Raw genomic sequence first — 12,586 nt, 5'->3', positions numbered from 1 at the left:
CTGCTATACCTAGCCTTTGGATTTAGAAGTGAAAATAAAGTATCTCCGACTTTCTGTTACAGATTTGTCTGTTTGTCATTGAAAAGTTTTAGTATTAATCTTTTTTTAATAAAGTTATTGACTCTGAACTAGTCCCTTGTTTTAAATATGAGATACGCTGTTACTAGACATCTTGGTGTACAGTTTTATCTGATTTGTTCTGTTTAAGCCTAATTTTTATAGAATTTCCACAGTTTAAATGTTTTAAATAATGGTGCTTCAATTTTTAGTAGTTATGACTACATTTGGATTTTGCTTTTAGTAACGAAGATATACAATGAACTGAAATATATTTTTACATCCCTGAGAGATTTCTTTAGTAGTACAAAATTCAAAATATCCGTCTGACAAACCCTATCATCCTCTAGCTGTGAAATAATGATGTAGAAAAGCATTCAGACACTTAGCTGTTTTTTTGTCTTAGAAATCCTGTATCAAGATTTTTTTAACCTGGTCTTAGAAATATATTTATTACTGTGTATGGAGTGTATCACATCAAACAAGGATTTTTTTAAAATGCTTAAGGTAATGGGAGTGTGTGTGGGGGTCATGTTCGGCAAATTTGGCAGCACATTTCTAGTTATAGCCAGCTTGTTGATTGTATAAAAGTATTATTAGCTCCAGCTGCATGTGTCATAGTTCATATAAATCAGTTCTTCATGATTTATAATTTTCAAATATTGCTATCAGTTTATAGGTAAAGAAACCTGAGTTGGTGCATTAAGTGACTTACCTGATGTCTTATAACTTCATGTTGATGGAGAAACTAGCACATGGAATCTAGGTCTCCACCTCATGGTCCACTGCCTCACTTTATGCCACTGTAGTTGTTCTAATAGGCTTAATAATAGGCTACAGAATTTACTAAAATACCCTCCACCAAGCTTTGGAAAATAATGATGCTTCAGAGGCTTTGTATGAAACAGTGCTGTGGGGACAGCTTACCTAGATGGAGGTAGACGGATTATCTCTGAATTTGTGAGGATTAATGTAAGATGGGAAACAGTCTAACAAAAAGTCGGTCACCTCCCAAACACTGCTTTGTATAGTTTGACAAGATATGGTTGTAGAATAAAGGTCATAAAGTGAAAGTTTACCAGTTTCTATTACCGAGTATTAAGAAAAACAGAAAACAGAAGAAGTTTATTTAAGTATTAAGATACTTAGTCATTAAGGTGTTAAATTGGGTATTAAAATGCCAAGTTTGTTCTCTTCTGCCACATATATAATCATTCGCTAATTTATTTTAATGAAGTACAGTAAATGAGTTTACGAAATCTTCATCTGTATGGATCACTAATGAAGTTAATATAAAATTTGAAGGGGAGGCCTGGTCGCTTGAGGGGTCTATGACTAAAAGTCTGGCCTTGGTTGTGGAGATCTAGAAATTGGATCACATCCAACATCCCAAATTAATTAGGCTCAAGGAAATTATTCTTACTAACCAAATTCAGAAGAATCCCATGTAGTGGTCATGTGCCTATTTACATTGAGAAATACACATTTCTCTGGTGCAGACCAAAAAGTTGTCAGTTGCTTCATGCGTATTTCTCTTTGAAAAGCCTTAAGGGGGAGTCGATTTGTACTAACTAGAAGATTAACTTGGTAAGACTGCAAGCAGCAATCAGTTTTTAAAACTTTTTTTATTTCGGAAAATTTAACGCAAAAGTAGGACAGTGTAGTTAACTTTGGTTAACGTTCATCACCAGTAAGATTCAGTGACCATTCTTACTCTGTGTGTCCCCTGTCCCTGTTATTTTCAGGCAAGTCTCAGACATACTTAATTTACAAATGTTTCTGCATGTATCACTAAAAGACTTAAAATTTATTAATTTAAATAAATTGGGTAAACTTGAGTTCATACTGGTCTGGTGGGAGCCTGGTAACTGAGCCTGGTAATTGCTGTTCTGGCATCCTCCTTTTTGCAGGGTAGTGACACTCATCTTCACCCTTTTTGTTAAGACATCTTTTCTTCAAACAGATCATAATACAATAACTTTTCATGTTGGATTAAAACATCTTTCTTGCCTTCTTAAGCTAATTATGTCACTCAGCCTAGAGACACCTTCTTTCCTTACGTAACATTACTTCCCTGCAGGTTATCTGTCTGGTTTCTTCAATACAGTGTCACAGCCATATCTCTTAAGGTGTGAGAACACTTAGACCACATGTGGGTTGAGTTCAGTCACTTGATTAAAAATTTTTAGAGATGTTAAAACTGAACAATTTAGGGTGGAAGTGCTTTTAACTGTGTCCTGTGCTTTCAAAAATGTGTTGTAGATGAGCTGTGTGAGTATTTTTTAAATGTGCATAAAATGAAAAATACTTGAACTTGTGTATATTTTCTGTGGGTTGGGACTTCCTGCAGGGCTGGTTTTCAGGTTTGAGTTTGGACTGATTTTTAGTTTATGAAAAAATCCCCAGGTGACTGCTTTTTAAGAATTTTGTATGACAGTTGTTACACTTGTGTATGGTTTGGAAAAACAACAGAAATGTTTTGTGATATGTCTCTTCTGCTCCTGCTCTTTTCCAGGAGCTACTAGTGTTAAGAATTATTTTTCCAAGTGGTTTTTGTGGGGAGGTGGGTGGTGGGGGATGTAATCATTTATATGTTTGAATCTTTTAAAATATATCACAGTACAGCATATTTTCTGAATCTTGCTGTTTTCACTCAGTGTATTTAGAAACATTTGAGACATAGGAGATAGCAATTTTAAGTTTAAAAACGTAGTTTGAAAAGTCCATTTCAGTAAAAGAAGTAAATGTATTTTTCATGGTTGTATTAGATTTTTTAATTTCCTAATTTAAAAATGCAATTTGAGAGTTTCATAGTTGATCTGTTTCTTCCCCTTGGCCATCCCAAATAGATCAGTTGGCATCAGCTTTTAAAAGTGTTTAGGAACAACAGCTTCAGAAAACAGTTGGGCACAACTGTGCGGTAACTTCTGGCTGTTCCATCCCGAGATACATACCCTAGAGAAACATTTATGCATGTGTGCCAGGGGATGGATGTAAAAATGTCATAGCAGCATCATTTGTAATAGCAAGAAAGGAAGCAAAAACAAACTGGAAAGACTTGAAATGTCCAACAGACCAGGGGACACATGTTGTGGTACTTTCCTTTAGTGGGATTCCAAGAAGTCAGACTGAACTACCGCAACACATGTGAACATGGAGAGTCTCTGGTCAGAAAAGCAAGTTGCAGAAGAATAATCCAATTCCTTTTCTGTGAAAGTCAAAACCAGTCCGTAAATATATGGTAAATGGAAAGCAAGGAAATGATTTAACACGATTCAGTGTATTCGAGGGAGATCATGAAGGGCAAGAAGGATCCTTCAGAAGAACTGGTGGTGATTGTTGAAGCTGGGTGGGTGGTTTCTTTTTTAAACTGTATGTGTATGTGCTTTTGTATGTATATTTCTTAATAAAATTTAAATTTTAAAAAATGGGAAAAGGTCTTGATGTAGGTAGTAAGTAGTAAAATAGATACATAAACAGTGTATTTCATGGAATTAAAGTGATAGCAGGTTTAAAGGGTATTGTTTTTCGAGTTCCAGACTTAGAGTCTTAATTGTAGTTTTTAAAAGCTAGAAAAAGGGCCTCCATGTATGTTTTCTTTGTACATTATTTTTATCTTGAAGTAATTTTCATTTGGGTGTCTGCCAGGAAACTGATTCTGCTTCTGTATAAGCAGCTTCCAAGGAAGCTTTTTCTCTCAGATTTATACCAGTCTAGGAAGGAAAACTGCCATTCTCCTGACCCATGGTTAACACATCCTTCCCTTTGTTCAAGTTACATTGTCACCTCAGAGGGGCTACTCTTGGTCCTTGTCTTACTCTTTAGAAGGACTTACATGAAGTGTTTAAATAATGTTGGCTCTGTAAAGGGGAAGTGGTTGAAATTTGAAAGGCACCTCGTTCAGTTCAGTCACTCAGTCGTGTCTGACTCTTTGTGACCCCATGAACCGCAGCACACCAGGCCTCCCTGTCCATCACCAACTCCCGGAGTCCACCCAAACCCATGTCTGTTGTGTCGGTGATGCCATCCAACCATCTCATCCTCTGTCGTCCCCTTCTCCTGCCCTCAATCTTTCCCAGCATCAGGGTCTTTTCAAATGAGTCAGCTCTCCGCATCAGGTGGCCAAAATATTGGAGTTTCAGCTTCAACATCAGTCCCTCCAATGAACACCCAGGACTGATCTCCTTTAGGATGGACTGGTTGGATGTCCTTATAGTCCAAGGGACTCTCAAGAGTCTTCAACAACAACACACTTAAAAAGCATCAATTCTTCTGCGCTCAGCTTTCTTTATAGTCCAACTCTTAGATCCATACATGACTACTGGAAAAACCATAACCTTGACTAGAGTAAATTCATGTAGCTAAAAGGCCTTGTATCAGTTACCAGTGGCCCTTGTATACTTCCAAATATATACCCCAAATCACTTCGTTATATGAACCATATGCATTCTAGACCATTTCTAAATACGTTCTGGAAATCTTTTTAGGATAGCATTCTGATAACTGATTTGTTTCAATGACTTGAAAATGGCATAATCCTACAGCGGAATTGTATGTCACCCAGAAATTAAGTTTTTACAATCTGTGCATGAAATACATAATAAAAATTATTCTTGGAACTTCCCTTCCAGTTTGGTGGTTAAGACTCTGTGCTTCTACTGCAGGGGTGAGTTTGATCCCTGGGTGGTGAGGGAGCTATGATCCCCGTCCCGGGTAGTGTGGCAAAAAATAATTTTTTTCGTTAAAATTACTCTTGACACTTGAGATATTTATTAATCTTCAGCCTTAAAACTGTCGCTTCTAGAAAATACATTTGATGCAGGTTGTATTAACTTGAAATGGGTATGCATATTTAATTGTATCAACCTTGTGGTAATTGCTGTCCTTATTGATCTTATTGTACTTCACTAGGTGACACCTGTGCAGGTTCTATTGTAAGCTTTCCAACAGTACTGTTTTCAAATAAATTTATTCTACCATGTTCACTTAAAAGCAACCTAAAATCTCACTTTTCCACAAGCAGTGATTTGGGGCCATTAACCAACCTTCAGTTCATGCCTAAATTTATCTTCTTTAAGACAAATTGAAAATAACAGGGACAAAGCACTTGGGGATTGACCCCTTGTCATCCCCTGTCATACCCCTGGCAATGGAACACCAGGCTCTGGGTGGCATTGGCTTTCATTAGGGGGCATACTATCTTACAAGTGTGACTTGGATGCCAGACTTATATTTGGTGCTGAGGTTCTCCTAACCAAAACCCCGTGGGTACTAAGTAAACTGCAGATTTAGGTTTCATACTCATTTCATGAATAAAATGGTACACATTTCACTTGTGCTATTCAGAACATTTTCCATTTTTTTTTTTTTTTGGCAGTGGGTGAGATAAGTGTTGATGCAATGCGTTAGTGTCCCTTCACCCTTCATCAGAAGTGAGCTGTTGAGGATTTGGAGATGAGGGAGGGATGGCTTATTTCATTGTGCTTGCCCAGGAGGTCTCTGGGACTTTTTCCTTGATTCCATAAGGGTTAGAGATGACTTCACACTGGTGTGTAAAAAAGTGTGTATTAATGAAGGTTGGTAAATGGAGTCAGGCAGGAGTGCACTTTCAGTGCTGTATGCTGTGCCTTGGCTTTTCTGCAAGTTGTTAGGTTGAAAAGTGGTTACTCAAGTTGTGTAAGTCCTGCCATTTAAAGGTTGTTGCTATGAGCTGTGTATGATGCCAAGATTCTTGACCTCCGGGCCAGTGGCAACGCTTGATCGCTCAGAGCTTTTGTGTAATAAAGTTTTATTAAGTATAAAAGAAAACTTCTGACAGACATCAGAAAGGGGCAGAAAGAGTGCCCTCTTGCTAGGATTTAGCAAGAAGTTACATAAGCTGCTAATTAGAGAAAAGAAATGTCTCAAAACTCAAGAGAGTGGCACCAGACCTCTCACCCATAACATGCATTTTGAGATAGCATTGGCACAAGGTGAGTCATCCCGTGCCATAAGACAATTGACAGGAATCTTGAAGAGAGGCAGGTTTCTAAACAAATACATAGTTTTATAAACATAACTTAAGAGAACATTTCTATGAGTAAAACATACTGGTTTGTTGAGCCATTATTGGTTCTGAGTCTTAGGTGGAACCGACTTGAAAGAGTCTAAAGTAAATACATAGTTCATTAACACAGCTTAAGCATTTCCATAAGAAAAACACATTGGTTAGCTCAAGGTTTGAGAAAAGTTCAGGTGGAACCAGGTGTCATGACAACAGAATTTTTAAAGAAACCTTTTAATTTTGTATAGAGAAGGGAAAAATTACATCTGACACTTGTTTTCCTCCGGTTGCTTAAGAGAGAAAAAAAACGTCTGATGCTTGGGGACACCTAGTCTTCCTGCCTGTTACCCTCTCACCATTTTCTAGATTTAAAAGTTGTAAAAAGGAAATGATGGTAAGAGATGGTTTTAGAAGCTAGGATCTTTAAACCAGAGTGTCAAGTGGGTCCTGGCTTTCACAGTTCCAATTAACTCACCCTGCCCTTAATGGAGTTAAGAACAGAGCCTGGCCATTTGTCTTGAGTCTCAGGAGTGCATACTTGTGCCTAATCAGGATTGGGGTACAACTTTACAAACTAAACTTGCGTTGATAGGTATCATACTTAAATTTTTAAAAATACTTATATTTGTCAAAGTACTTTGAATGTACTGTACTCCCAAGCCTCGAGAAGTTGCAAAACAAGGAAATAAGTACATACATGAAGTTAGCAAACTGTTAGATGCATCCAGACAGACTTCATTATTTACAAAATATTGATTCCAGTTTTTCATTTCTGCAATTTAATACGTCATTTTTGCAGCATTGCTGTTGTAGCAGGGCTTCTCTAACAGAGATGGTGTATATTCTGTCAGTTCAGAGCTTCCATCTTTCATTAAAATAAGTTCTACTTCCTGAAAGTCCTGTAGTCTTCGAATGTCTTTGTCCTTAATATGAAAAAGAAGTTACATAATGGGTCATAAATACATGTCAAGTTATGATGAAAAGGCTTAATAAGATTGCCCCAGCATTGTTTTCTTTCCTTTCATGGTAAACTAAGTCAGCAGTTGAGAATTGTTTTCCTTTTCTGTTTTTTTTTTTTTTTGTGTTTCAGACCTTGTTGCTGATTTCCAAGGGGAATAAAGTCTCAATTTTAAAAAGACTTTAGTCCAGGGCATTAAAAATATATATATATATCTGAAAGTATGATCATCCCACCACTTTTAGTTTACAAAGAATATACTGTTAGCCACGGCACCAATAAGAATTGCTAAAAGGCATTTTGAAAGTTGCTTTATAAAATATGCCCAAAGAGATAAGAATTTTCCTCAAGTTAAAAAATGAGATTTGTTTTTGAGTCATAAAAATACAAATGCCCCCAGTTTTGTTTCCTGAGATTGCAAAGACTTGACTTTGCTAAGCAGTTAAGAGTGGCTTTGTATTTTCTGTCCCTGGGACCAGTCAGCTTTGTGGAGATTGGAGGCTGGACATTCATACTGAGCTAGGGTTTTAAATTTTGTTGTTGTGATTCAGACAATTTAAAAGAGTGAGTAAATTAAAGGTATGCAAATCTGTAAAAGCACCAGATTAAAAATAACCCAGCTACCATGTTTGGCTGTCGTGCAGCTAAAATGTCCAATGTCTTGGATTTGTTTTCATACTAGTAATACAAAAGCTAGTGATTGGCTTCAATGAACATAATTTTACCCACCTAGAGCCCAGTCTCTATTTAGATAAACACCCTACCTTTCTGAGCAATGTGTTTGGTAGCTTTCTGATCTTCTCTACTTGCTCTGGGTTAATCCCCAGTTCACAGCAGCTTACTTTCAGTAGATTTTGGTAACTCAGCTCTTGTCTATCCAGTTCAACTTCAATGAAGTCATTTTCTTTGTGGCTCTGAATTCTGACTTTAAGTACCAGCTCTGGATCACCCACAAATTTTTTTTTGTAAAAGAAACAAAATACCCATTTTAGACATCAATTATACAAAGAGCTGAATAATAATAAAATAATAAAAGGCATATGTAAACTTTTAATTATCTGAAACCTTGATAGGAATGCTGGGCAAACTCAGGTGTATACCCCATTATACTCACCAAAAGGCAGTGTGAAGCCAGGATCTAAAAAACCCAGTGTGTGACATGCAGTACCCTTGGCAATACATCTGTGTTGGGTGTGCCTTGTTGGCTGTTTGAAAAGTTTCAAGAAAATGTGAGCCCTGGGGCTCTATATTCTTAAGGGTGCAGATCATCCTGTTGATGCCTGTTGGATCCCCTGGGACTTCCAAGATGAGAGGAGGATAAACAGGATAATTCTACCATCTTTGGAGACATCTTTGCGTTTCCCTGATGGCTCAGCTGGTAAAGAATCTGCCTGCAAAGTGAGAGACCTGGGTTCGACCCCTGGGTTGGGAAGACCCTGTGTCACTCCCATATTCTGGCCTGGAGAATTACATGGTCTGTATAGTCCTTGGGGTCGCAAAGAGTTGGACATGACTGAGCGACTTTCACTTTTCACTTGGAGACAGTGGCATTGGTTTTAAGTCTTAAAACTTAATTGTCATAAGAAGGAGCAGTCTTGACTAAAGGTGGAGGAAGTTGATGAAGCCAAATGATGAAGTTGACTTTGCAACATGACCTAGGGGTTGAATCCTCACCTAGGCAGGTGTCATCAGGTTTGGCATGATCACCTGGGTCAGTTGGCAACTGTTGATTTGAGCTTCCTTGTTTATATTCGCCTGAGAAAGAATTGGAGGAGACATGAGAAACAGCAGCTCAGCGTTTAGCTCTGCCAACTCTGCCGGTTAGACAAGGGACAATAGAGCCCCATTGCCCCTTTCTGCTCTGCAGCTCCTCACTGGAAAAAACTCGAAAAGGGCAGTTATTATACTCAGACTTGAATAGGAATTTTCCTTTACTGCTTAAATCATGAAAAGGAACTGAGATAGTATTTTTAAATGGTATGTAATCTGAAGAAGAAATATTTATAATCTGTGTGCTTAATTCATTTCTACTTAAATATATTTGGCATTGAGAGTTTTGTGTCTCCAGATCTTCAGCAGAGTTGTACAGTTAAGAGAGTCCCTTTAATAAGGAGAAGTTTCTCAACCAGAGGGAAGGAAAAGGAGGGAACATTAGAGCATCCAGGTGCCAGGTGTTGTACATAGAATATCTTCCCAAGGCTACTCTGTGCTGTGCTAATCCCTGGGGAAATGATTCAAACAATTAAAAACCCAAAGTGACCTTTGTGCTGGTGTTTACAACAGGAGAGAGAGAGATTAATCAGGTGACCTCAGGTAAATGTGATATTACAGTTGGAGGCCTGGTGAGATCAAGATACACAGTAGTGTGAAAAACCTGGAAAGGGGTCAAGAAAGACCTCCCTGAAGGCTAAGTGACCTGACATCTGAAGGTTGAGTAAGCTTAACTAGATCCAGAGGGTGGAGAGAGAAGAGCTTTTCAGGGCCTGGTAACAGCAGAAGGCCCAGTGCAGCGAGGCAGTGGTTCTTTAGAAAGAAAAGCAATTCAGCATGGCTGAGTGTGTCAGAATTGTAGGGTTATCCACCAACCTCTGCCGCCCAATCTGTGGTTGCTAGTCACGTGAATTGGGATATGCTCTAAGTATAAAATACACACTGGATTTCAAAGACAGGGAAAAATGTAAAATTCTTTTTAATTTTTAATATTGATTTTATGTTGAAATCATAGTTTTAATTTATTGGGTGAAGTAAATGTATTATAATTAATTTCGCCTGCCTTTTCAATCTGGCTACAAGAAAGAGTTTAATTACCTATTGGCTTGCGTGCTAAGTTGCTTTAGTCTTGTATGAGTCTGCAATCCTATGGACTGTAGCCCACCAGGCTCCTCTGTCCTTGGTATTATTCTCCATGCCAGAATACTGGAGTGGGTTGCCGTGTCCTCCTCCAGGGGATCTTCCCAACACAGGGATTGAACCTGTGTCTCTTAGGTCTAACCTGCTTTGGTAGGTGGGTTCTTTACCACTAGTGCCTTATGTAATATTTTAATTGGACAGTGCTGGTGTGAGTGAAAGGTCTTTATTCTAGAACAGCGTCAGGCCATTAGACAGTGTTCAGGAGAAGACTGTCATAATCAGACTTGCATTTTGGAAAAAAGAATCACAACAGAAACCTCACTGGCCTCACAATAATCCCATGGGGTATTGGTATTATTCCCATTTTAAGACAAGAAAATTGGGGCTGAAGGATAAAGTAACTTGGAGTTTGCTCCAGGAAATGGCAGGACCTGGATATGACCTAGTTAAGAGGAAAGTGAAAAGAAATTGTTAGTCATTCAGTCATGTCCAACTCTTTGTGATCCCATAGTCTGTGGCCCTTTGCGATTCAAAAGGCCTGGCACCTGGCATCTGTCTATAATTCTCCAGGCAAGAATACTGGAGTGGGTAGCTGTTTCCTACTTTCTTCAGGGTATCTTCCTGACCCACTGATTGAACCTGGGTCTCTTGCAATGCAGGCAGATTCTTTATTGTCCGAGCCGCCAGGGGAAAATGTGGCCCAGGGCAAAATGGCTACCCAAAGAATTGCAGCTTCCCCACCCAAATGCTGTTACCTGGATAGGGGTGACTTGGGGCCCCTGCCTCTTCCCTGCCCGGTGGGCCTCAGAGCATGCCCTGCCTTGACCACCTTTTGCTTGAGTCGCTGCCGGTTACAAAGGTGACAGAGGAGTGAGGGGCTTTGGTGGAGGTTGGAGTGTGGTGGGCTGAGAGAGAGGAATCACACATTCGAGCCACAGCTCCTGGTCTCTCAGCAGGTGCTCCATTGTCCTATCTGATTTGGCTTACAAAACAAACTCAAAATTATAAGAAATTTCAAGCCAACAACCACAGAGCACTTAATCCCCAGCATGAGGTCTGTCTGCCTGTAGGACTGCACAACTGCTCTGATCTCAGGCCCATTGAAGTCAGTTCTGCTTAGGGCTTAAACCATACTTTTTCCACACTGCTAAATGCTTCTCCCAAAGATAAGATAGTCTTGCCCAGTGCAGCTCTCTCCCAGGACAGAAATAATGTCCTTGTGCCCTTCCACTCCAGCCGTGGAGGGAGCTCCGTGCTGGTCTGGGAGACTGAGTGACCCAGATATCTGAACTGGAACAATGCCCTTCTCCACCCCTTCACTGCTCACTCCACACAGCATGAGATGTACCCCACCTTGGCCTACCACGTGCAAAAGCATTTCATTTTCGTGATGGACCTGTGGATGGACAGGGTTTCTTAGAGGTCAGAAAGCATGCTCTTTGAAGTCTGGCAGATTTGGATCTGAATTTTTCCTATGCTATTTAGTAGCAGTGACACCGTAGACAAGTCACTTAACCCTTCTGAGCCTGTTTTCTGATCTGGAAAATGGGATTGATAATCTCTACCTCACAAGATTATAAGAAGGAACAAGAAAATGCATAGAAAATACAACCACTCCTAGCATGTACTGAGCACCAGTATTTGCTGGCTGCTATTATTAATTATAGCCATTGATACTTGCCTCCCTCTGAAAGGACCCATGGCCTACTTGCTCTGCTCTTGACTACACTACTGGCAGGGTGGAGAAAGACACCCCACCCCTCCTCAGGCCCCTCCCCTATCCTCCTTGACAACCATGTTGGAAACAGGGTTTAAAGACTCACCTGAGGGCTTCTTCACATCCAGTTGGGGTTCAGCCATGAGTAAGTTCTATGGTCTGTCAGATCAGCAGCCCCTCCAGCATTTATGCTGAGCTTCCAATCAAATAAAAGGCATGTTTTAAAGCTTCATTGCGTCTGTCTGCTTTGAAACGATATGTTCTTGTCATTGGCCAGTGAGCTAGGGCAGGGTTGGCCTGTTTTACAGATAGTCAAACTAAGGCTCTGCTGTTTCAGCTGCAACTGAAGGGACTGAAATTCAATGCTCCCTCCTCTCAGCCTGTGTCCGTGGGGAAGCAGTGCAGGCTAATAATGCCCACCCAAAGGCCCCTGAGAGGGGAGGCCTTTGGGGGCACAGCCCTCCTTGGGAAATGTTAGTAGCTACTACCTCAAGGGATAAGAAAAGTCAAACAGTATCTTGAACAGACTCCCTCTCCTCCCCAATTCTCTCTCCCCTTTGCCCCAGCACCTTCTTCATCTGTGCATGACAAGAAAGCAAGAACACCTGGGCACATACCTTGGGAGACTCCTCTTTGGCAAGGATCCTGAGTCCTTGATTCCAAACATCAAAATGGTGAAGGCAGGGTCTGGAGCAGGAGGTTTTATGAAGGGTGGGCGGGGTTGGGCAAAGTCCTTGGGCAGGGCTGTAGTCTCAAAGGGCTGAAGGTAGGAACTCACATGTTTGGGATGACTCTCCCATTTCATTGAACACCAGTGTCAGAAGTGGGGCATCAGGTGGGGCTCATTATCATGAGGCTAGAGGCAACTGTGGAGATCAGCGCCCCTAGGTTTCTCAAACCGAGCTGTGCATTGAAATCACCTGCAAAGTGTGATGCGGGTATCGGGATTCTACCCTCCAGT

At 40.1% G+C, this 12,586-nt stretch overlaps 2 protein-coding genes across 14 annotated transcripts in view; one reads left to right on the top strand and one right to left on the bottom strand.

Annotated features, from left to right (window-relative positions):
* The window catches only part of LUC7L3 (LUC7 like 3 pre-mRNA splicing factor), a 27,693-nt gene extending 23,013 nt beyond the window's left edge, over positions 1-4,680 (top strand). For all 7 annotated transcript variants that reach the window (XR_009693000.1, XM_061143717.1, XM_061143718.1 and 4 more), the window contains one exon: positions 1-4,680. This exon is cut by the window's left edge. The gene's annotated coding sequence lies outside the window, so the exon portion shown is untranslated.
* Positions 4,681-5,809: 1,129 nt separating this feature from the next.
* Positions 5,810-12,335, bottom strand: ANKRD40CL (ANKRD40 C-terminal like). Of its 7 annotated transcripts, none has more exons than XM_061143727.1 (5): positions 12,243-12,335; positions 11,732-11,821; positions 8,733-8,813; positions 7,823-7,998; positions 5,810-7,023 (listed from the first exon to the last, which is right to left on the bottom strand). In XM_061143727.1, exons 2-5 carry the CDS (start codon positions 11,766-11,768, stop codon positions 6,880-6,882), a joined length of 438 nt encoding a protein of 145 aa, XP_060999710.1. In that variant the 5' UTR covers positions 11,769-11,821; positions 12,243-12,335; the 3' UTR covers positions 5,810-6,879. The 7 variants fall into 7 exon arrangements, with proteins under 7 accessions (XP_060999710.1, XP_060999711.1, XP_060999712.1 ...); XM_061143728.1 differs by having other exon boundaries at positions 11,732-11,870; positions 12,243-12,316; XM_061143729.1 differs by having other exon boundaries at positions 11,732-11,867; positions 12,243-12,302.
* Between the last annotated feature and the right edge of the window lie 251 nt (positions 12,336-12,586).

This window comes from Dama dama, chromosome 5 (genome assembly GCF_033118175.1).
Source record: "Dama dama isolate Ldn47 chromosome 5, ASM3311817v1, whole genome shotgun sequence".
NCBI classification, from domain to species: domain Eukaryota; kingdom Metazoa; phylum Chordata; class Mammalia; order Artiodactyla; family Cervidae; genus Dama; species Dama dama.
The sequence above is the reverse complement of the archived record's forward strand: the minus strand, read 5'-3'. Positions and strand labels throughout refer to the sequence as shown.

Bases quoted from the DNA above. Each gene is read 5' to 3' on its own strand.
- ANKRD40CL (XM_061143727.1), bottom strand. From the start codon at position 11,768: ATGGCTGAACCCCAACTGGATGTGAAGAAGCCCTCAG. The intron at 8,814-11,731 runs GTGAGTCTTTAA...ATTCTTTCTCAG, and splicing joins GGATGTGAAGAAGCCCTCAG to GCGAATATAAACAAGGAAGC. The intron at 7,999-8,732 runs GTGAGGATTCAA...TGGGTGATCCAG, and splicing joins ACCTGATGACACCTGCCTAG to AGCTGGTACTTAAAGTCAGA.